Below are 22,836 nucleotides of genomic sequence, written 5' to 3'. Positions count from 1 at the left end.
AACGAGTAATCCAATAAGTATTTCCTTTCACAGACACAACGCGTTGATTTGGCTCTAAACCCCATTCAGTAGTCGCACCAAGAACCGTCCAAGAACCATTGGTTAAGTCATAGATTTCGCACCTAGGGTATTGACGACGACCCACTCTCAAGACTTTGTATTTCTTGCAGGAGGATCTGCTGTCGTAACCAAGAGCATAGTAGTCTGATTCCTTGAAGTAGCGGTTTCTAGGTTTAATCAACTTGCTTTCTCCTGAACATGGATTCCAAACCTCAAGTTTATTGTCCTTGCTGCATAGCAATAATAAGCCGTCACAGTGAAAGATATTATAGATGTGCGGATCTCTAAGGTATAACTTAGATGTTAACTTAACAGATGCAGCAACGTTGTTGTTAATTCCATGGAGATTGAACCTCGCTAAGTAAACCTTATGATCACTCGTCAACATGATAACCGTAGACTCCTTTGGTGCATTAGCAGAGTGAATCTTAGCAAAGCTCCTAGATTTCAATAGAGCATCCCATCGTTTTGACGTTGAACGCAATCGTGCCAGAGATTTAGCCGGAACCCTAGAGAGTATCTCTTCTTGCAAATCCACCGGAAGACTTCCCCACTCCATCGAGACTTGTGGTTAAATAACTTTGTCAATCAAAATCAATAATGACGGCGGAAAGAGAGAGAGGGAGCAAGCCAGACCAAGCTACTAGCAAGAAATACCTGACCCTATTTTGAAACTTATTTCTTTTTGCACGAAGAAGAAAAAACAATTACCCTTAAAAAATGTTATTGGAACAACAAGAATCGTAAAAAAAAAAAAAGGACACATATGATTAGATATTATGTGTGATATTTAAAAATGGCTACTCGAGATGATAAATATATTTGATTCATTCATCTCTACTATAATTTGAAAAGTGTTTATAAAATAAACATTAGTTTTGTAAGAAATTACAACGATATACCATTAGAGTTAACACAAAATGTCAAAATCAATCATTTACGAGAAGGGTATAATTGTCATTTAGTATTATCCTAAACGGATAAACACGCGGATCCCAAGTCGGATCTAAAGTTATCAATAATGAAACATCCTTCATTTAAAAAAATTAATTTATGTTTTTAAAATAATAAATTCTAATTCATTTTTACGAATTTAAAATTTATATTTAAAATATTTTACCCCGTGCTCTAACGAAACATTATAATTTATATATAAAAATTATATTTTTTTTGGGTAATTTCAACTAACTAACTAAAAATAAATATTTAATGAATAATTCATGTATTTTGTCTAAATATCTATTAATAAACATTGACTACCAGTAATTATTCAAAAGAGAATGATGGATAGCAACAAGATGGGACGGGATGGGACATATTTCTCATTCCAAAGTAGATACGTCTAGGTTATATATGCATAATAAATTTAAAAGATTTATTATTTGACCAAATATATGTTTGTGGAAAAATACTAATATTATACTATTGAAATTTTGATGAACTAAAAGAGTTTATTATTTGACCAAATATATGTTTTGCCACTGTTTTTTCATTTAATTTATTTATTAAGTACATATATTTTCAGAAACCATAATCAAATTTTAACTAAAGTCCAGTCTATTTGTGGTATTTGGACAAGAAATAGTATATGCCTACTGCAACGGGTAATTCGAATAATGAAAAACAATATACTCGAACAATTTTTCAAAAATAGGGGACATAAAATTTATATAATAGTATGGAATAAAAAATATAGGTAGACAAGTTCAAGTCTCAAGTTTTCACTAATTTGGGTAAGTGTTGACTATGTGACAGGTAAATAAACCACTTAGAAACGAGTAATTTGTGAGTTTTAGATATTTTTGAAAACATTTAGATAGTTTTTGAGAATTATATATATATTTTTGGATAATTTCAACGAACTAAATAAAAATTAGATATCTAATGGAGAATTCAGGTATCCTGTCTAAATGTTTTACTAAATATCTATTAGTAAACATTGTTTATGAGTAATTGTTTAAAAGAGAATGATCATATGAGAGAACTGTCTGATGGATATAGGACAAGATGAGACGAGACAGGATGGAACAGGAGGGGATATGTTTTTCGTTCTAAAAAAGATACGTTTATGTTATATACGCATAATAATATTGTACAAATACAAAAATTATATATATAAAATAATATAATTCTAAAATTTATCTGAAAATTTTGTTCCATGTTGTAACACGGGTTACTACCTAGTATCTGATTAAATTACTATTCTTTTGATTTAATTCATATTTCTAAAATTGAAGATTAAAATATCCCAAATTTGGAAGTTCATGTTCTTTTGAAAATTTTCCCATAAAATTATACATGATTGGAAATGGGAAAACATACAGTAGAAAGTTTGTTATAAATATAAACTTAAGTGGTTTTGTTTTTTTCTAGAGAAAACTTAAAGTGGTGTTGGCTCCCAATTATTCAAATTTTGTTCATGTTGTTGTGCAATGATTTATATAGATTTTGGTTGTTAAGCCTACACTTATAATATTAATCATCGTAACATGACAGCAAAATTATATCTTATAGTTCAAAATGTGCCGAAAGTTAATTTGCCCCCTAACAAATTGAAAGAGTTATATCTATTCTGCCAGAATCCAGCTTTGCCAACCTACATTCTAATTCTCTTCTTCGTCTCAAAGCAATGGCATGTTTAGTAAATGACGTTCAACTACTATCACCTTTTAGTTAAGTATCAAAGACTAATACCCTCATACTATTCTCTGCAAAAACACAAAAAAAAAAAAAAAAAAAAAAAAAAAAAAAGAAAAATAGAGGAAGACAAATTTGCCGCATAAACAATCCAAAAACCAACGAAGAATATAACATACTATAAACTACAATATATATCATAAGGACAAAATGGTACGCAATGTAGTTTATATGGTGAATATCATATATATACTAGGTAGTAATCCGTGCTCCAGCACCGGACAAAATATTTTCATATAAATTTTATATTCATAAACTGATTAAGAATTATATTAATTCGGGTGTTGTAGCGTAGGTGTATTATTTTTATGTAATTTTTTTTTAAAATAAACCTAAACATATTTATGGAACGGAAACACGTCCCGTCCCATCCCATCCCTTCACATTCCAACTCATCTCCTCTCGTCTCATCTTGTCCCGTCTCGTATCGTCTTGTCTCGTCTCTTCTAGTCTCATCCCGTCTTATCTCGTCTCGTCCCATATCCATCGTAATTTTTCATCTTATATTCATTTTCTTTTAAATAATTACTCGTTACACAATGTTTACTAAAAGAGATTGGGTAAAAAAATTAGACAGGATACCAGAACTCTTCCTTGAATATTTGTTTTTATTTAGTTAGTTGAAATTATCCAAATACCTGTAATTCTTAAAAACTATATAGTTTTTTTCAAAAATACCAAAATTTTAAAAGTGCATGTTCTAAAATGGTTAATTACATGTCGCATAGTCAATCTGTATCCAAATTCATGAAAATTTGACACTTGAATTTATCTACTTATATTTTTTAATTTCTTACTTTTATCATTAATTTCTGTCTGTTTTTTTTTTAAATCATTCAATATATTAGTTCTCATTATTCGAATTATCTGTTTCAGTTTACATACTATTTCTCGTCTTAATACCATAAATAGACTGGACTTTTTCTCAAAATTTAATCATTGTTTTTTAAAGTATATGTACTTGACTAGAAAAATAAAATTACCTCAAAACACATTGAGAAAAAATATCTATTATATTCAGTCAAAAAATAAACCCTTTTAGGTTGTAAAATTTTAATTGTCTAATATTAGAATTTTTCATAAAAATTAGTTGGCCACACTTTTACGGTGTTGTCAATATTTTGGTGTATATGTAGAATCCCGCAATTCATACCGAAAATAAACATGATCATCATCTTCATCACTTCGAATTAAAATATAATTTTTATGCAATTGATCTATAATAATTTTGTTGAAAATATTAAAATAATTTTTTTTACTGGGTGTTAAATCTAGTCTAGTCCAGTCTCATCCCATCATGTCCTGTCCCGATCCATCCCGTCCTATCCCTTTTTGTATCCGATAATATAATTCGATAATATATTTGCACGACTGATTAAAATATATATATATAGTAGAAGAGTTTTATATTAACAGATTTATTAATTTTAAGTTGTGAAACTTATTGATCTTGTATCCGCACATATGTGCAGGATTATATTACTATTTATAGATATATTTCTTTGGTATAATATTTATAATAGAAAATATGTATGTTTGTATTCATTAAGTTTATGAATGTTTTAAAGCAACAATCCAATAAATAAGCAATATAATCTAAGAAGGAACAAAAAAAATAAACAACAAAATAGTTTATTTCAATATTTTAGTCTATTCATTAAGTTCTTAAATTGATTTTGGGTTTATAATTTTTAATTGTATAAGGATATTCATTAATACCTGTATTTGTCCTTTCTCGAAAAAAGTACCCTTATACACCACGGGACAAATTTATATTTACATTTTGAGCCAATGTAAATTTTTTATAATCAAGTAGTACTGGTTTTTGTTTAAGTTTGTTGTTTACTTATACAGATTGCACAATACGTATCTCTCGACAGAATTACTATTATGTGGTTTAAGTAGATAGGATTATGTTATTTATGTATATTTTTGAAATAATATATACAGATGTGCGAAAAACAAATTTCCAATATGATTATTTTTCTTAGTTTAAAACATGCGTATAATTTATTGATATTGTAACGATTACTTAACAAAATAATTTATACTTCTCCTTGTCATGGGGTCTAAACGATTGGGTTACATGTAGGCTATTAAATAACAGTTCAGTATTGTCTGGCTTGTTGTCTTGTTTGGCTTATTTTGTATCCTTAACGTTTAAAATTATAATAAAATAAATACGAAAGAAAAAATGGAGAAAGACAAACACATTTCAAGATGGTCTTATTAGCTTAGTTTTTGAAGGAGAGAAGGATTACAGCTGTGATTGTTTTTCATAGTATCAAGCAGATTTAGAAAGTTGCTGATGTCGTTTGCCTTGTTCTCGACGGTGAGATTGTTGAAGTTCTTAAACCGAGTGAGCTTTCACACGTTAAGCATCCAATGACCCAAAAGTTTCTTCAACTCAGTTCTTGAGACCAATTTCTCATTGTCCTTCAAGTCATTTGCTACTTTTTCCTTGAATGTGCTTATAATCTCTTTTGAGAGAAGAAAAGTTCTGTCTGAACGTAACAACAACTTATAAGGTTTTTGTCTTTTTATCTTTTGTCTAGTAAATGAAATCACATATATATCTCTATGAACAGCAAACCTATAAAAGAATTGAGATGAAATGGACTAAAAAAACTTGATTCGGTGAGATCTGCATCAACTGATATTAAAAGGAACAACAACAGAAACTTTAGGTGAAGAAGGATCAAGTTGGATGATCTCCTTTCTTCCTTCTCCTCCATTCTCAGCTCTCTCTTTAAACGTTTTTGTCACTACACCAAACGCGTTTGAAAACCATGAAGCTCCACTTGACACATAAGGGTTTGCCATTAAAGCTGTTCTTGCGCTAATTGCAGTCTCTTCAGCAGCTGCTAAAGCAGATTCGGTTATCTCCCTCACTTGATAACGCTCGTCGATATCTCAACTTCTCATTCACCACAGTTGTTTGTTCCTATGATTAGCTTCTTGCTTAGACCCAGACCCATCTAATCGTCAAGCGAGGCAATGGTTGCTAAACTCACTAAAGAGATTCACATCACTAATTGAATTTCATCATGAACAGAAACTCACCGTTGATTCCAATCTTAATCTCCTTAATTTGAAACTCTCATATGAAGTAATATCTTCTTTTACATCTCTCTCTTTCCTCAGCTGGAAAACCTTGCAACATTCAAATTAAAAGACACTTGATAAAGTCTTATTGCAGATTCTATGGCTACTAAATGATAATGCTAAAATCCAGATTTCATACAAACAAAGAAAAATAGAAATAACCAAAACATAAAGACTTTTACGGGGAAATTCATAATAATCAAACAGTATCAATCAGACGGGGAGGATAAGGTTTAACAATCGTTTGTAATCGAAGCTTGGGAGAGAGATAAGGTTTAACAATCGTTTACCTGGGCCACTTTGATGGAGTAATGGGTAGCACCTAAAAAACCAAACCAAATCAAAAATAGAGCTTGAGCACCATACCCAACATCTCAGTCATATTTGTTCTTTTTTCTTTGGTGTCTCAGCCAAACACTTCATAGATGAAGAATCACCCAGTGTCTCACATAAGGAGACCACCAAATCTGCCACCTGAAAATTTAAGAAAGCTAAAGGATCTTAAAGATCAATATAATGTCTCCAGAAAGTCCAGACACTATGAAATCCAATTATAACGAAAGAAACACAAACATATAAGACCCATCAAGAAGAAACAGCAAAGACAATAAGTTGTACAAAAAAAAGATTAAGACTTTTGACTAAAAAGCACAAGGTGAAAAGTTATAAAGTTCGTTCACCCGTTGCAATCACCGTTTCACTATTTGATTCCCAGAACCTGGCAAATCTCAATCAGAGCCAAAACTAAAAAAAAAAAATCACTTTTTCTCACCCAAATAAATCTAATATTCTCGCAAAACTCGGAACACAAGCATGAAACTGTATAGATCGAAGCATATGAAATCTCAAAGATCTAAAAATTCGGAAAATTTCAAAATTTGAGACATACCCATGATAAGCATAGCGTGGGGAAGCGCGCCGAGCAGGGGAAGGAACAAACCACCGACAGTTCCAAGGCCAAGGATCTCGAGAAGAAGCTCACTTCCGGCAGAGAGATACGTAGCAGCAGTGAAGATGAGAAACGTATATTTTCAGAATCAGAAACACATTCACTGCAACTATGATTATTCCATTTTAAGCTCAATTCCTGACACAATTAAGCAAACATTGACAAAATCCAAAACCAAAAAATTCAATCAGAATCAAAACAGATCTTACATATCTATTAGTGAACGAAAGAAAAATAAGCAATTAGAATACAAAAAAACAGATCTTACATATTGTCGAGAGAGACAAATCTCAATGTACTGCAGCAATCCAGAACCTCCTCCTCCACTCTTTGTCTTTGGTAAAGAGAGAGAGAAAGAAGATTCGAGTAAGGGTTTTGTTTTTTTTGTTTTAATATTGACAGAGTAATGAGTGGTGAAGATTAAAAGAATCTCAAAATATACGGTCAGGATTTAAAAAAAAACATAAAGAATGAACGACTGAGATTAAAACATATAACTGGGTCAGATTACCGGGTTATTACGATCCGCGTGTTTATCCGTTTAGGGGTTAATGCGTAATGACAGTTGTATCCCACCGTGGAAATAATTTAATGGTCATAATTCCAATGGTATTTGATTGTAATTTCTTACAAAACTAAGGTTACTTTGTTAAAATGTTTTTCGATTAATAGTAGGGATGGTTAGAGTAGTTAGTAATTTAATTTTGTATTTTTTCTTGGTTAGTTTTGCTAAATCTCAAGTAAAAGAGAATTACCTAAGGAGAAGAAAAAAAAGAAAATAATTATTGATGGCACTTCTGCACTCTAGCAAGAAGAAAAATGTGGCGAAAAACAGGCATGGGAGAGCTTTACTAACAAAGTAACAAGGTCAGATCCAAAGCTAGAGACCTAGAGATTCCTACATTGGTCAGAGATTCAACTTCACGTCTCCTCCATGTCATATATATATATATATACTCGAACCCAATTCAACAACTCCTACAGTCAATGAGTCAAAGTCATAACCTGAGACAACGTTCTCGGTTTCTCGAGTTCTTCTCTCATCCTTTTACCAAGAAAAAGTTTCTTAGAAGGCATAGTGAGTGCAACTGCTGGCAAATCTAAAAATACCAAAGCCAACTATTGGGCCAGGGCGCAATCAGGAGAGAGGAGAAAGTCTTTGGGCGAAAAAAGGAAATAGAAGAAGAAGAGGGAGCGCAGGAGCTTGTTGGTTCGATGGAAGATGCTTGGAGGAGAGTGGTGGCTGCATCGCCGCACCTTAGGGTGGACGAAAGAGCCACTGAGGTCATCTATAAGTTTGAAAAGGAGATGAGGATGGAAAAAGAGAGATTTTTTCTTGAGTTCCAAGAAAGGTTAATTCGAAGTGCTTGATCTATATATTTTATATTATTCTTTCGTAGCATGGTTGATTGTACAATACTGTCTTCATAAGCTTTTCATTCAATTAGTGTGTTGGAAATTAATCATATCTTGTATAAATTTGTATTACCCAGCTTTAGATTGAATAAAACAAGCTGTTTCTCCATTAATTCTTGTATAAGAGTATTTGTCTTACAATCCATAAAACAACTCAAGCTAACATGTAAGCAAAGTTGACTATTATTAAGTTTACCGAACCAGAGAAAATATTAATCCTCATCAATATGAAAATTCCTTTCAAAAAAAAAAAAAGAGACTTGGATTTGAAAATACAACAGTATCTCTATGAGCTTATATTCCTTGAGTATATATATCATATTTCTTTTATTAATTTTCTTTACGAAGATATGATATTGATTAGGAATTTTTTGTTGGAATGTTTATTTTTTATGGCAACTAATAAGGTATTACGGTTTCTTCCTGTAAATGGTATTTCTATAATTAAAATTTCTGAAATAATTTGTTTAGTATTTTAATATTCACTAATTGATTAAGATAACATTAATTTTGTTAGTTTCCTAACTTACAGGCACCAAAAATATTCTCCCAACTACTATAGTTTTGTTTTGGAAAATCTAGTTAAATTTCATCTAATATTTAACATTTAATATAGATATGACCCAATAATCCATTTACATATAGTGGATATGTCGCACCCAAATGTGAGTACCTTGATTTCGGGTCTGTTTTTTTCATTTTCGGATCTAGAAAATTTTCCAAACATTTCTTCACCACCCAAAACCTCCCCAATCTTATTTTTTTTCTTACAGTTCCTCAAGAGCAATATCAAAGATCTTTGATCTAGATCGATGGAATCATCTTCCAATCACATGGTATGTGTTCACTCATAACAGATTTGTAAAATTAGTGTATATATTTTATGATTTCAAGTGTGTATGAATTTTATGTGTTTAAGCGCAGACATGTCTCTTGAAGATAGAGTCTCCTATGCCGGGATGGAAGAAATCCATGGAAAAATTACTCAAAACTATTAATGGTTTCATAATCTATATCACTTTTCTCCTTTAAATAATTAACTTAAAATTTATCATTCATTTTTTACCCTATCTTCCTTTCCCTGAATAGCTAATATTTTTTACACTATATTTCACTTTTTTTTGCTTTTCTCTACTTTTCACCTTTTTTTTTGCTGTGACATGTTCAATTTCTTTGTGATATTATTGAACCAATCGATACTGTAACCACTTTGTTAATATTGGACTATTTTATATACTATACTTCGACAAATTGTTTAACGAATATATTTTCATAATTTTACTTCTTTTTTTGAACAGATGTGAGTTTCATGATTGACAAGCGAAGCAAAACGGTATATGTATCTGGGAAAGTTGATCCACAGATAATACTTGAAAAGATTACAAAAGCAGGCAAAAATGCTGTTATAATATGGAGCAGCAGTGGAACGAATAAGCAGCCGGAAAATCGAACGTCCGGTTACATGAATGCTCCTAACGGTTTCTCAAATTATCCTCCGCCTAATTATTGGATGAATCAACCGCAACCCTACATGCATGCTCTTCCACCAGCACCGGCACCATACAAGTTCCACCAGAATGAGCCGGTGGCTAAGAGTTTTCCGCCTACACCACCACCGCCGAAGAACTTTGTTATGGGAGATTTGCAACCAGGATGCAAGATCATGTAAAAAGTTCTAAATTATTAGTAGTATTAGATAGAGGCTTAGTTAGAACTTAGACGAGGTGTTCCATAATTTTATGTAATTTTCGTTCGTTAATCATCGAAACCCATTTTCTTGAACTGCTTTATTTTGTGATCTTTGTGAATTTACAAATATTTGTGCTCTTCTTCTTCATCGTTTCATTTATTTGAAGCTTTTGTTGTGACCCCATCTCGTTTGTATTATATAATCCATAAAATAACTCAAGCGCAAAGTTGATTAGTATTAAGTAAAGCTAATACATGTAAGCAAAGTTGATTAGCATTAAGTTTACCCAACGAAAGAAAATCTTAATCCTGATCAATATGAAAGTTCCTAAAGAAACAAAAAGAAAAAGAGACTTGGATAGATTGGTGGGAGGATTACAAAGTGAATCTTGGAACAGAAAGAAAAAAAAAACTCTTGGAACATGATTCAGAAGAAGTGTATTTTATTAGATTTGGGCTAAACTTGGAACATAATTCATAAGAACCGAGCAATATGATCTTGACGTAGTTACGCAACAATGATCATCCACATCTTGTATCTGATTAGTTTCTCCCACAATGTAAAAGAAATTGTTGTAGATCCCGTTATTGAAACACACTAAAACTTTGTTTTGCTCATCGGCCAAGAAACTCATCATCCCGGCAACAAACAGATCCCAACTCCCATTGGTTTTCACTGTAAAGAACTTGCTCCATGACATGACGGAACCGATACTAGTTGTCATCCATACATGTAATTCTGCTGAATCAGCGGCAAAATCAAAATAACCGAACAGACAGAGCTGCTCTTCTCTAACCACTGATAAAGCTGCAACCAAGTAGGGGAACGGCTGAGGAAGAGACATACTTTGAACTTCCTCTGTTGAAAAATCAAAACATAGTAAGAATTTATGATATCCCCACGGCCCCTTACTAAAAGGAACCCAATAAGTGTTTCCTTTCAGAGACACGCCGCGATCATTTGGGTCTAAACCCCATTCAGTAGTCACACCAAGAACCTTCCAAGATTCATTGGTGAAGTCATATATTTCGTACTCATAATTGTAGATACCACCAACAGGGTCTTGACGATCCACTCTCAAGACTTTGTATTTCTTGCAGGAGTATCTGTTGTCGTAACCAAGAGCATACAAGTCTGATTCCTTGAAGTAGTTGTTTCTAGGTTTAATAAACTTGGTTTCTCCTGAACATGGATTCCAAACCTCTAGTCTATTCTCCTTAAAGGTGGATAGCAATAATAAGCCATCACAGTGAAAGACGTTACAGATGTGTGGATCTTTAAGGTATAGTTGAGATGTTAACTTAAGAGATGGAGCAACGTTGTTGTTAATTCCATGGAGATTGAACCTCGCTAAGTAAACCTTATCACCGGTCAACATGGTAACCATAGACTCCTTTGGTGCATTAGCAGAGTGAATCTTAGTAAAGCTCCTAGATTTCAGTAGAGCATCCCATCGTTTTGACGTTGAACGCAATCGTGCCAGAGATTTAGCCGGAACCCTAGAGAGTATCTCTTCTTGCAAATCCAGCGGAAGACTTCCCCACTCCATAACTTTGTCAATCGAAACCAAAATCTGTAATATGTAATAATTAGAATACGTGATTACGTGAAGCGAGAGATGGAGAGCGACGGAGAGAGAGCAAGCTAGCCCCAACTACAAGAAAGAAAGACCTAATCTCTAAGAAATTTAATTTATTTGCACTAATAAGTACGCAGTAGAAAGTATACAGTTTGTTCAAATCATTACGAAACAACAAGAATTTTAGGAAACTGAAAAAAAAAATGACAAACATCTTAAAATAGTAATTTTCCTAACTTATGGGTTGGCAAAATCTATACGGTAATTAAGCTTAGTGAATAGATGATCTTCATGACATGACCAAACAAGATTTGGAGAAGAGAAGAATAGGTCAGTGCTCGACGTCGCGATTGAGTAAGCTGAAAAGTTTTGCCTTGAAGATTGCTTCTTGGATGAAACATTATATGAAAGTGCCTAAAAGATAACAAGAAAAAAGAGATTGAATAGATATGTGTACCTTGTTGGATATGATCAAAACTTGGCACATAATTCGGAAGAAGCGGGCAAGATAGTTCGCTTGTATAGTTCCGACTATTAGGATACACTTGTATGTACTTATTACAACACAAGACAGGTTCGTTCTTCTCGTCACCAAGAAACTTACCTTACCAGAAATGTCATATTCTCTATTAAGACTAACGACATTCACTTTTAAGAACTTACTCCACGACACAACTGGTTCGGTACTAATTTTTGTCACCCATACAGACAATTAAAGTTGATCTTCTCCAACCACTGAGAAATTCTTAACACCACGAGGACATTCATGAGGAAGAGACAGACTGATAAGCCATTTCAAGTGTACACAAGGAAGAAGAAGAGTGAAGATATAGCACGTGTGGAGGAGAAGTGACACACATGCGAGCGTGAAAACAAGAAATTGTATATAAAATTAGAAAACAGAAAGAAGAGGTTATGTTGTTTGTTGTGAAAAGAGTCGTATGTGACTCTGGGAGAGACGGTTATGACTAGCTGCGCCTAGTGACTTCTTTTGTTATCTCGTTGTAACAGAGTGATTCATATAATAAAGGAGTGATTCAGTTCTTATCAATTGGTGCGTTCGTGATCGAGATCGAGTCTTCGCGTGAATTTAGGGTTGGCAATTTTGGGGGAAACAATCAATTGTTGTCAATTTCAAGATCGCGATGGTGATGGAACAAGTCTTGACACCGGTGAAGGAGTTATCGACGGCGGAGCAAGCTTCGATTGAATTTTACGATCAGTTATCGCAAGTGAAGACGAAGATGCAAACATCGGATTTGCAAACGAAGGATCAATTAGAGTCTCTGAACTCGAGGATCGGTTCGCACGAACAGATGATGACGGAGATTAACAAGAAATTGGAGTTTTTGATCAAGCATCTTCCTGGGAAAGAAACGGTGCAAGAACTCGGAGGATCAAGTCGAGAGGGAGCTACGAGATCACAAGATCCTCAATACCAGGTACCAAATTCTATTTTGGAACCATGCCGTAGTGAAATTAGGCCAGGTTTACGAGAAAATCTTCTCCGAAATGTTGAGATGGCCATTTTCGAGGGGTTTGGCATCTATGGTTGGATTGCAAAAGTAGAACGGTTCTTCGCCATGGGTGGTTATAACGAAGCGGAGAAGCTAGCTCTTGTTTCCGTGAGCTTACAAGGCGAAGCATTAAGCTGGTATAATTGGGAGATAAACAGAAGACAGTTCGAGAGTTGGGAACAATTTAAAGCTAGGTTGATGTTGCGTTTTGGTAATCTGAAGATTCGAGGACCTAGCCAAAGTCTGTTTTGCATCAAGCAAACGGGAACAATCGCGGATTACATCCAACACTTTGAAGATCTCTCTTCACAAGTAACTGGACTGGATGATCAGAAGTTGGAAGGCATATTCTTAAATGGTTTATCTCAGGAGATGCAGGAGCTGGTACACATGCAGAAGCCACGTGATTTACCTGAGATGATTGCAGAAGCAAGAGCCTTGGAAGGAAGTATTATGAGCCGTGTGGTTAAGAAGGAGTTATTGTTAGCAAACAAAGAAAACAGAGACCCTCACACTTATGAACAACGAGCTCAGTCAGGGGTTAACAACAATAACTGGAAGACAAAAGTCATTACTGCAGAGCCAACAGCAATGGGGGAGAAGCAGTTGGTGCGTGTTGAACCAAGACCTCGGAGACATAATACGAGTGCAGAACTAGACGAGAAAAGAAGGAAGGGCATTTGCTTTAAATGCGATGGACCGTGGTCTAAGGATCATAAATGTCCAAATCGTGAATTAAGAGTGCTGACAGTATTCAATGGATATGAAGTAGAAGTTTTGGATGGAAATGGAGAGGAAGAAACAGTAGATGAGATTGTTGGGGAGTGTATGGCACTTTCGTTCTCATCTTACAGAGGACTCTCATCTCCTACAACTACTAAGGTGCGTGGGACAGTAGGCAAAGACAAGGTGGTGATAATGTTAGATAGTGGAGTATCACATAATTTCATTTCACCTGCAGCGGTTAAGAAACTTAAGCTTAAGTGCAGAACATATCCTAACCTGAATGTCCTACTAGGCAACGGATTGTTGGTGAATGGCTTGGGAGTCTGTGAGAAAGTAACATTCTCAACTCAGACCTTTGAGTTCACACAAGATTTTGTGGTGTTGGAGTTGGGGCATATTGATATAATATTGGGGGTAGCTTGGTTGAGTACACTCGGGGATTGCAGGGTCAATTGGTATACTAATGAGATGTCATTCCTTTACAAGGGTAAGACAGCTCATCTGCGTGGTGAAGACGACTTGAACAATACGAAGATGTCCTTGAAGTCTTTGTCTAGCAATTATACAGTCTGCTCAAAAGGTGTGGCAATGGAACTGTACAACCATCACCTGACACAACCTGTTATACAACAAGGGGATCCAAGGATTCAGACGGTTCTTTCTAAATTCACGAGTGTGTTTGCGATTCCGACATCATTACCACCTATCAGAGGACGTGAACACGCTATTAACTTGGTTCCAGGAACAACTACAGTCAGTGTGAGACCGTATAGATATCCACATGCTCAAAAGGAAGTCGTGGAGAAGATGGTACGAGATATGCTAGAGGCTGGCATCATTCGACCAAGCCAAAGTCCTTTCACAAGTCCGGTTTTATTAGTCAAAAAGAAGGACGATAGCTGGCGTTTTTGTGTTGACTATAAAGCATTAAACAGGGCTACTGTACCAGATAAATTTCCTATACCAATGATCAATCAGCTTTTGGATGAGTTAAATGGTTTGGTGATTTTTTCCAAGCTGGATCTTCGAGCAGGATATCATCAAATCAGAATGAAGGAAGAAGATGTGATTAAAACGACATTTCGAACACATGATGGACATTATGAGTTTCTTCTTATGCCGTTTGGTCTTACAAACGCCCCTGCCACTTTTCAAGCCTTGATGAACGAGCTGTTCAGACCCTATCTGCGAAAGTTTATCTTGGTCTTTTTGATGATATATTGGTATACAGCAAGAGCTTGGAGGAACATATGGAGCATTTGACAGTAGTGTTGAAGGTGTTAGAGGAGCATTACTTATTTGCCAATCAAAAGAAATGCATGTTTGGTCAACCACAAGTTGACTACTTGGGTCACATAATATCTTATGAGGGAGTTTCAACAGACCCTACTAAGACTCAAGCGATGACTAACTGGGTGACTCCTAAGTCAGTTAAGGAGTTGAGAGGATTTTTGGGCTTTACAGGATATTATCGGAGGTTCATTAAAGGCTATGGAGTTTTAGCTAAACCCCTAACAGACTTGCTTCGGAAAGACAGTTTTGATTGGTCACTAGCAGCTCAACATGCATTTGATGTACTGAAAAAGGCAATGTCTACAGCCCCTGTACTCGCATTACCAGATTTTGATGAAGTCTTCATTGTTGAAGCAGATGCGTCGGGGTTTGGTTTGGGAGCGGTGTTAATGCAGAAAAAGAGACCAATCGCTTATTTCAGCCATGGTTTGACTTCTAAAGAACAGCTTAAGCCAGTTTATGAGAGAAACCTTATGGCGATAGTCTTAGCAATTCAGAAATGGAAGCATTATCTGTTTGGAAGACATTTTGTTGTGCATACAGATCATAAGAGCTTAAAATTTTTACTGGAGCAGAGGGAAGTAACTATGGATTATCAGAAGTGGTTGATCAAGCTTCTGAACTATGATTTTGAAATTTTGTATAAACCAGGAGTGGAGAATACAACAGCAGATGGGTTGTCTAGAATGATTCAACCTCTTGGAACATTGTCATCGTTATTGCTGATGGCCTTGACAGTTCCTACTGCGCTACAACTCCAAGACATTTATGAGGGAATTGAGAAGGATGTAGTGATACAAGAAGAGACAAAGGCTTGCATAGAAAAACCAACTCGTCACACTAAATTTGCAGTCAGAGACGATAAGTTGTGGCTCAAGCAAATGTTGGTGATTCCAAAAACATCTAAGGCAATACGACTAATACTAGAAGAATGCCATTCGGGGTTGTTTGGTGGACACTCAGGTGTGCTTAAAACATTGAGGAGGGTTCAGCAATCCTTTTATTGAGATGGTTTGATGAAGGACGTACAACAATTTGTAGCAGAGTGTGAGATTTGTCAACGCCATAAGTACTCGACGTTATCACCAGCTGGTTTGTTGCAACCATTGCCACTTCCTGAACATGTTTGGGAGGACATATCGATGGATTTCGTGGAAGGCTTACCCACTTCTCAAGGCAAAAATGTCATCTTAGCGTGGTGGACAGACTGAGTAAATATGGCCATTTCTTGAGCTTAAAACATCCTTTCACAGCTTCTGAAGTGGCGAGTTTATTTGTGCGTGAAGTGGTTAAACTACATGGGTATCCAGCTTCGATTGTGTCTGACAGGGGGAGCACATTTTTTAGTGCATTTTGGAAAGACTGTTTCAAGTTATCGGGTACCAAATTAAAGTACAATACGGCGTTCCATCCCCAAACTGATGGGCAAACAGAGGTATTAAATAGATGCTTGGAGACATATTTGAGATGTTTTGCTTCGACACATCCAAAGACTTGGCATCAGTTCTTATCCTGGGCAGAGTTATGGTACAATTCATCCTATCATACAGCTTTGAAGACAACTCCTTTTCGGGTGCTATATGGACGAGACCCACCAGCTATAATGCGATTTGAAGCAAACTCTACGATGGTTGCAGAGTTGGAAGTGATGATGCGTGAGAGAGATAAGATGCTTGTTCAGATTAAGAGTCATCTAATTCATGCCCAACAATTGATGAAAAACAACGCTGACAAACATCGAAGGGATATTGACTATGATGTGGGCGATTGGGTTTTTCTTAAGCTTCGACCCTACAGACAACAATCAGTTGCCAAGCGAGCTTGTCAGAAACTAGCAGCCAAGTACTACGGTCCTTTTGAGATTTTAGAGAAGATCGAGAAAGCAGCCTATCGCCTGCAACTATCGGATGGGTCGAAGATTCACTTGGTCTTTCATGTGTCACAGATAAAGAAGGCATTGGGTGATCATCAGCAGGTTATTCCTTTACCTGAGCAGTTTAATGAGTCAGAGGAGTTAGTGGTTGAACCGGAAGCAGTGTTGGAGACTCGGTACAATGAGAAGGGAGTTTTGGAAGCCTTGGTTCATTGGACAGGTCTACCGGAGCATGAGAATACTTGGGAAGTTGCACGGGAGTTACAGAGGCAATATCCATCGTTAGCGCTTGAGGACAAGCTTCGTTTCGAAGGGAGGGGTATTGATAAGCGATTTCAAGTGTACACAAGGAAGAAGAAGAGTGAAGATATAACACGTGTGGAGGAGAAGTGACACACGTGCGAGCGTGAAAACAAGAAATTGTATATAAAATTAGAAAACAGAAAGAAGAGGTTATGTTGTTTGTTGTGAAAAGAGTCGTATATGACTTTGGGAGAGACGGTTATGACTAGCTGTGCCTAGTGACCTCTCTTGTTATCTCGTTGTAACAGAGTGATTCATATAATAAAGGAGTGATTCAGTTCTTATCACAGATTTCGAAATTTCTCTGTTGAGAAATCAAAACTTAGTAAAAATTCATGAGATGGCTGACCCTTACTAGAAGCAAGCAAATAAGTATTTCCTTTCACAGACACACCGCGATGACTACTTGTAAATGCCATTCAGTAGTCTTACCAACAAACCTCCAGGAATCGTTAGTGAACGTCATAGATTTCATACTCATAATTGTAGATATCACGAAAATATAACTTTTGATCCATCCTCAAGACTTTGTATTTCTTCTTGCAGGAGTCNTTTTTTTTTTTTTTTTTGTGATCAAAAGCAGGAGTCTTTGTTGTCATAACCGAGAGCATAGTAGTCTGTTTCCTTGTAGTAGATCTATGTCGGTTTAATCCACTTGGTTTCTCCTGATTCCAAACCAGGAGTCTATCGTCCTTGGTGGTGCATAGCAATAAGCCATCACAGTGAAAGATGTTACCTATATCGACTTGTGAGTAAAAAAGGATCTTTATGGTACATTTGAGCTACTAGAGAAACGCTGATTTATCATCAATCACAAAGATCTCTTAACTAACAACTATCATACAATCATCTGCTCCAAGATGAGATATTGCAGCGCGATCGAATACTTGGCACTTTTCTCGGATTCACCATTACTTGTCAAGAGAAACGAACCATCACCATGACCATGACCTTCATCACAAATAAATGGATATCACAAACTAAACATCACAAAACGTTACAATGTCCTAATTACAAAAAACTTTTGTCAACCTTTTATCGTAAAGATCTTCGTGATCCATCGTTTGTATATGAACAACGACCTCGGTGAGTCTCCATGGTTAGTCTCAGATAAAACAAGCTCACAAAAGACTTTCCTACTAAAGAAAAAACAACACTTCAATACAAAGTCTTTACCATTTGAGAGAAAAGGCTTCACTACTCACTTACTTAGCATCAACTATAGCATTGTGGCATAAAGCAAGAGTCCGAACCATCGCCATGTCTCTAGCCCGAGAACTCATTACCGAGTTCCTAAAATCGAAACAACTCAAATCAAACCATTGAGCAAAATCTTGAAAAACCAATGTGTGTGTGTGTGTGAGAGAGAGAGAGAGAGAGAGAGAGTGGGGGAAGCTTTACAATTGGGTAAAGTAATCACCAAAATCATCGATTATAACAGCAGAAGGTGAATCAACAACATGATGAAGATGAAACGCAGCAAAGTACTTCCTGATTCCTTCATCATCATCCACATATCTTCAAAAGTAGACATATCACAAATTGAATCATTCGTCTAAGACTAAGCTTTAAGTAAAATTGGTTTGTGTTTCTTTACTTACTTCATCTGGATTCGATTGAATACATCAGAAGAAGGATCGATTCCCTGAAGAAGAAGATTCCATAATCTCAGAGAGAAATTTCAAAGCAAAGCAACGATGAGGGAAAAGGTTTACCTGAGAGAGAAACGGAGGATTGGATTCGATTTTTTTCCGGCGACAGATGAAGACGACGCGAGAGTCTGTAGAAGCACTCGCGAGATTGAGAGCAAACTGAAAAAGCAGAGAGGTTTTGCCACTGTGGCGAAAATTAACAATGAGTGAGTGAGAGAGAGAGAGAGCTAAGAGAGGAACAGTTTTTTAAGGGAGAAGCGTCGGAGGAAGAAGAAAAATACGAGGAAACTGGACCGGAGAGGAGAGTGAGGTAATCCCGCCGGCGGTTCACGTCGCCGTTGCTCAGCTTCGTCGGTAAAAATCTATCCACCATTTGGAATCAATTCGTCTACTGAGATTCAATTTTTTATTCTTAAGATGAAGTAAACCGGAGAAAATTTTCGGTTCGGTTTAATTCGAACGCAAATTTCGATTCGGTTAAGGGTAATGTTCGGTTATTTATAACAAACCAATTCGGTTTTTGCTGTCACAATTTTTTCTAACTACAGACTATAAAAACAAAGTCACGTTAGTGTAAAAGATTCTTCATGGGATCATCCTGATGCATTCTTTTCATTCTATATGCTTCCATCTCTTCAGGTGTAACCTGAAAGTTTAAAAAACACAAATGTATCATAAACTCGGTTTACTCCAAAACATAGCTCTCTAACTTTGGTTAATGTGTTGTGATTGATGATATGCATACCTGATCATTCCATTGGACGTTGTATTTGCGTTTTCTTTCGTCTTTCTCCTCTCTCTTTCTCTCATCCTCCTGGTCGCAAAACCAAATGTCATTAACCTAACCGCGCAACATAATAATGAAGGACCAAAAATGTTGTTATTGATGATGATGATATTCATACCTTCTTTAGAGCTTCCGCGAGTTTGTCCTGGTCAAGAACCAGATCTTCTTGCGTTTCACTTCCCCAATTCGGGAGTCTTTTCTCTGTTACTGGACCGGACATCTCTGCATTCATCAACATTGCCAATCACACTCATCGATAAGGCGCTATGTAATGTAAAGACAAACAATCAAATGTAAAATGTAACTACAAAGAAAAAGTGCAGTACTAACCATAAGAGTTTGCTTTTCTTTCGATATTGCTTTTCATCAGATCTACAGTTTCCTTAGCAGCCTCGATTCCTGCAACTCCAGTGCAATAGCTGTTTTTGATTGTTTGCTGACAACATTTATATCCCCATTGGTGATCTCTCCACCATGAACCCCATACACTTGTATGGTTGTTTATGTAAACATCTTCCTCATATTTGCTTTTAGGTACCGATGATTCCTGTAAACACACACACAAAACAAAGACAATGAAACTAACCATGTCTGACAGAAACAATAGCCATGCCCCTTCACTTATGTTGGTCAGATTAAAGCTGAAACGTTTGACAATATACTGATGAATTCTGAAGTTTACCCAGGAGTATTGAGTATGCAGAAAGATTAAAACTGCAACAAGAGTGAATGATAAGTAGTCCATATAGTAGTACCATTCCTTTGATAATTCTTCCACAACGGTCATATTCGACTTCTCTCTCGCTTTGTCCTAGTAAAAGCTCCCTTGGGATTTCTTCCTCAGATGCAGCATTTCCATATTTCTCCAAAATGCTTTCTTTCATCTGTTTCTTCAGTTTTTCCTTTGCTGCTTTATAATTCTTGAAAAGCAGCTCGGCTTGAGAAGGAGCAGCTTGCATGTTGATCTCTGCTTGGCCTTTCTCAAATGATTCCCACGCGTGAACATTGAGCTTCTTGAAGTCTAGGGCTTGACCAGTCATTCTGTATTGATTGTCTCCCTGACACATTTCAAAACTATTAATAGAGATCAATGTAAATGAAGCTGCAAAAATATGAAGTCCCGGGCACTTACTGCATAGAACTTCTCATTTGGATCGGCGTTTGGAAGAGGATCTTCACGCATAGACCGGGTTTTGGGATCATAATAAGCAGAATTGACATCAAGATTCAGAAGATATTTTGCAGTGTCTTCACGTATACGCAAATTCCTGTAAAGAGAAGCACATCACAAACATATCAATCAAACCAAAACATTATGAGATCATGCTCAAACACTGAGAAAATTTAAGCAAGAATCAGAACATCAAACAATACCTAACAGTTCCCGTGCTGCCACCACCTGTTGTTCTGACACGTTTCTCTACTTTAGCAAAGTCCATTTGCTTGCTCTCATCAACTTTGGCTTCATCAAGTTTCAGAGCATCTTCTTCTTCTTCTTCATCATCACTACAATCTTCATCCACACGCAGCTTTTTACTCTTCTCTTCCAACTTTTTCAGTTGCTGCTCTTTCAAGAACTTCCTTCTCGCTTCATCCCTAGCCTCATACCTCTCAATTACTCGAGCATATTGATTCATATCGTAACCGTTCCATCTATCCCTTTTCCCATCATAATCAAGTTTAAAAGACTCAATCTTTTCATCAGGGGATATATGCTTATTAGTCCACTTTGCTCCTATCTTTCTTGGCCTCTCAATACACAACTTTGTGATATGCGTCATGGCCCCACAGCTGTAAACAAAGAAGACAACACAATCAAAGAAACTGAAGAAACAACAAACGAAAAAATGAGTTTCTTCTTGACCACATTGCTTACTTTTCACAAGCTCCTTTCCTATACTTGTCTGCCTTGAACGTTCTCACTCCTCTATCATACCACGACTTCGTATAGTTAGGATCAGACTTCCATTTCCTCTGATGTTTCAAGCTCTGAGATAAAAAACACAATCTTTAAGCACTCAACACGAAAATATGATGTAGAACAGAACAAACCTTAGGAACAGTGAACTTACAGGTTTCTCAGCATTAAGATACCACGGAGCAGATGACATGTACTGAGGTATGTGAGGGTTAATCTCTTTACCTTCCTCATCAATCTCAGCTGGAGCAAGCCCAGCTTTACGCGCTTCCTCCAATTCTTGCTTCTTCCGATGCTCTTCTCTTGACTTAAACCCAACTACAAATCACATTTACATGCCAAGATCATCAATTTCATACATTGATTCAAATACTCATTAATGTACCAAAACCATTCAATCTATATAGACAATAAAAGCCAAATCCTTTTAACTCAAAATTCAAGAACGGAGATATCAAACATTGTAGCAAGAAGAAGGAAACGAACCTGATGCAGTAGCCATGTCGATGTGTTGAAAGATGAAAACTTTTTGTACAGATTCGAGATCAAGGGATTTGGTATAATTGGCAATTAATTGCTCAAACGAAGGGTCGAATTCGATTGTTTCTTTTGATATTTTTCTTTATTCCTGAAAATGTTACGGTAACTAATAAGACAGACGTCACAAAGAAGAGAAGACGAAGTTTCTGGAGAGAAGACGAAGATTCACCACTGAATCGACTTCGTTTTATCACACTATACCACAAGTCTATCACTGAAACGGTTTCGTTTAGCTAACACAATGAAACGACTTCGTTTCACATACCACAATTATGAAATTATGATTTATACACTTTGACAATAATAAAGGATTTTTTTTTTCTTTCTACCTAATAATTTTTGTTTTAAGAAAATTTTAAAATATAAGATATAGTTAATTTTTAATAGAACAACAACCAAACTTTTTTTGAAGTGTAGATTTTTTTTTAACACCAATATAGTTCAATTATAATTTTCTTAAATCAATAGTTTATAAATTTGTTCAATTATAATTTAAATATTTTTTCTGTCAACAAATGTGATCTGAGGATTTAAACTTAAATGAAGACACATTACATCATTAACACAAACCATTCACCAAAAAGAAATCATGAACACAAATTAAACCACTAATTAAACAAAAAAAATCATTTTTAATAAGCCCAATAATTAAATAAAATTAGTAAAACATGAACAAGGTCGGTTAAGGATCGGAGTCGCTTTCTCATTTCTTGAGAGAATTATAATGATGA

The 22,836-nt window shown here is 35.7% G+C and overlaps 6 protein-coding genes and 1 long non-coding RNA gene across 11 annotated transcripts; 2 read left to right on the top strand and 5 right to left on the bottom strand.

Moving 5' to 3' along the window:
- LOC109130829 (putative F-box protein At3g23260) lies at window positions 2–619 on the bottom strand (the record flags this gene model as incomplete). Its single annotated transcript, XM_019240896.1, has 1 exon — window positions 2–619. A coding segment is annotated over exon 1 (618 nt), but the record flags the coding sequence as incomplete, so codon positions are not given.
- On the bottom strand, window positions 5,226–7,233 carry LOC104766237. Of its 3 annotated transcripts, XR_763972.1 has the most exons (5): window positions 7,080–7,233; window positions 6,752–6,949; window positions 6,153–6,336; window positions 5,821–5,910; window positions 5,226–5,735 (listed from the first exon to the last, which is right to left on the bottom strand). It is a non-coding gene; the product is annotated as an uncharacterized LOC104766237 (long non-coding RNA). The 3 variants fall into 3 exon arrangements; XR_002036662.1 differs by having other exon boundaries at window positions 5,263–5,910; window positions 6,153–6,353; XR_763971.2 differs by having other exon boundaries at window positions 5,263–5,910.
- On the top strand, window positions 9,040–9,896 carry LOC104766236. The gene is made up of 3 exons (XM_010490079.2): window positions 9,040–9,063; window positions 9,152–9,227; window positions 9,526–9,896. The coding sequence occupies exons 1-3, from the start codon at window positions 9,040–9,042 to the stop codon at window positions 9,894–9,896; spliced, it is 471 nt and encodes a 156-aa protein (XP_010488381.1).
- On the bottom strand, window positions 10,363–11,485 carry LOC104767783 (putative F-box protein At3g23260). Its single transcript, XM_010491765.2, has one exon. The coding sequence runs from the start codon at window positions 11,464–11,466 to the stop codon at window positions 10,363–10,365; it is 1,104 nt and encodes a 367-aa protein (XP_010490067.1). The 5' UTR covers window positions 11,467–11,485.
- On the top strand, window positions 12,642–16,243 carry LOC104767782. The gene is made up of 3 exons (XM_010491764.1): window positions 12,642–14,911; window positions 14,971–15,995; window positions 16,074–16,243. Exons 1-3 carry the CDS (start codon window positions 12,642–12,644, stop codon window positions 16,241–16,243), a joined length of 3,465 nt encoding a protein of 1,154 aa, XP_010490066.1.
- Window positions 17,531–19,295, bottom strand: LOC104766234. Of its 2 annotated transcripts, none has more exons than XM_010490074.1 (7): window positions 19,142–19,295; window positions 18,924–19,044; window positions 18,810–18,853; window positions 18,610–18,726; window positions 18,418–18,501; window positions 18,241–18,347; window positions 17,531–18,159 (listed from the first exon to the last, which is right to left on the bottom strand). In XM_010490074.1, the coding sequence occupies exons 1-7, from the start codon at window positions 19,231–19,233 to the stop codon at window positions 18,047–18,049; spliced, it is 678 nt and encodes a 225-aa protein (XP_010488376.1). In that variant the 5' UTR covers window positions 19,234–19,295; the 3' UTR covers window positions 17,531–18,046. The 2 variants fall into 2 exon arrangements, with proteins under 2 accessions (XP_010488376.1, XP_010488377.1); XM_010490075.1 differs by having other exon boundaries at window positions 18,241–18,344.
- Window positions 19,340–22,280, bottom strand: LOC104766235 (pre-mRNA-splicing factor SLU7). Of its 2 annotated transcripts, XM_010490076.2 has the most exons (10): window positions 22,052–22,279; window positions 21,720–21,883; window positions 21,524–21,636; window positions 21,022–21,438; window positions 20,780–20,915; window positions 20,403–20,705; window positions 19,978–20,194; window positions 19,766–19,869; window positions 19,606–19,674; window positions 19,340–19,506 (listed from the first exon to the last, which is right to left on the bottom strand). In XM_010490076.2, the coding sequence occupies exons 1-10, from the start codon at window positions 22,065–22,067 to the stop codon at window positions 19,429–19,431; spliced, it is 1,617 nt and encodes a 538-aa protein (XP_010488378.1). In that variant the 5' UTR covers window positions 22,068–22,279; the 3' UTR covers window positions 19,340–19,428. The 2 variants fall into 2 exon arrangements, with proteins under 2 accessions (XP_010488378.1, XP_010488380.1); XM_010490078.1 differs by lacking the exons at window positions 19,340–19,506; window positions 19,606–19,674; window positions 19,766–19,869 and having other exon boundaries at window positions 20,031–20,194; window positions 20,330–20,705; window positions 22,052–22,280.

Source organism: Camelina sativa, chromosome 19 (genome assembly GCF_000633955.1).
Source record: "Camelina sativa cultivar DH55 chromosome 19, Cs, whole genome shotgun sequence".
NCBI classification, from domain to species: Eukaryota; Viridiplantae; Streptophyta; class Magnoliopsida; order Brassicales; family Brassicaceae; genus Camelina; species Camelina sativa.
The sequence above is the reverse complement of the archived record's forward strand: the minus strand, read 5'-3'. Positions and strand labels throughout refer to the sequence as shown.

What these genes read in the sequence shown, in the direction of transcription:
- LOC104767783 (XM_010491765.2), bottom strand. Translation starts at nt 11,466, where the DNA reads ATGGAGTGGGGAAGTCTTCCGCTGGATTTGCAAGAAGAGATACTCTCT.
- LOC104766235 (XM_010490076.2), bottom strand. An exon ending in ATCTTAATGCTGAGAAACCT is followed by an intron (nt 21,637 to 21,719) that starts GTAAGTTCACTG and finishes TTTTTATCTCAG; the next exon opens with AGCTTGAAACATCAGAGGAA. An exon ending in ACGTCCAATGGAATGATCAG is followed by an intron (nt 19,507 to 19,605) that starts GTATGCATATCA and finishes TTAAACTTTCAG; the next exon opens with GTTACACCTGAAGAGATGGA.
- LOC104766234 (XM_010490074.1), bottom strand. Translation starts at nt 19,233, where the DNA reads ATGGTGGATAGATTTTTACCGACGAAGCTGAGCAACGGCGACGTGAAC. An exon ending in CTCTCCGGTCCAGTTTCCTC is followed by an intron (nt 19,045 to 19,141) that starts GTATTTTTCTTC and finishes TTTTCGCCACAG; the next exon opens with TGGCAAAACCTCTCTGCTTT. An exon ending in GGTGATTACTTTACCCAATT is followed by an intron (nt 18,502 to 18,609) that starts GTAAAGCTTCCC and finishes TTTCGATTTTAG; the next exon opens with GAACTCGGTAATGAGTTCTC.
- LOC104766236 (XM_010490079.2), top strand. Translation starts at nt 9,040, where the DNA reads ATGGAATCATCTTCCAATCACATG. An exon ending in AATCATCTTCCAATCACATG is followed by an intron (nt 9,064 to 9,151) that starts GTATGTGTTCAC and finishes GTTTAAGCGCAG; the next exon opens with ACATGTCTCTTGAAGATAGA. An exon ending in ATTACTCAAAACTATTAATG is followed by an intron (nt 9,228 to 9,525) that starts GTTTCATAATCT and finishes TTTTTTGAACAG; the next exon opens with ATGTGAGTTTCATGATTGAC.
- LOC104767782 (XM_010491764.1), top strand. Translation starts at nt 12,642, where the DNA reads ATGGTGATGGAACAAGTCTTGACACCGGTGAAGGAGTTATCGACGGCG. An exon ending in CAAGCCTTGATGAACGAGCT is followed by an intron (nt 14,912 to 14,970) that starts GTTCAGACCCTA and finishes ATTGGTATACAG; the next exon opens with CAAGAGCTTGGAGGAACATA. An exon ending in GTTGTTTGGTGGACACTCAG is followed by an intron (nt 15,996 to 16,073) that starts GTGTGCTTAAAA and finishes AACAATTTGTAG; the next exon opens with CAGAGTGTGAGATTTGTCAA.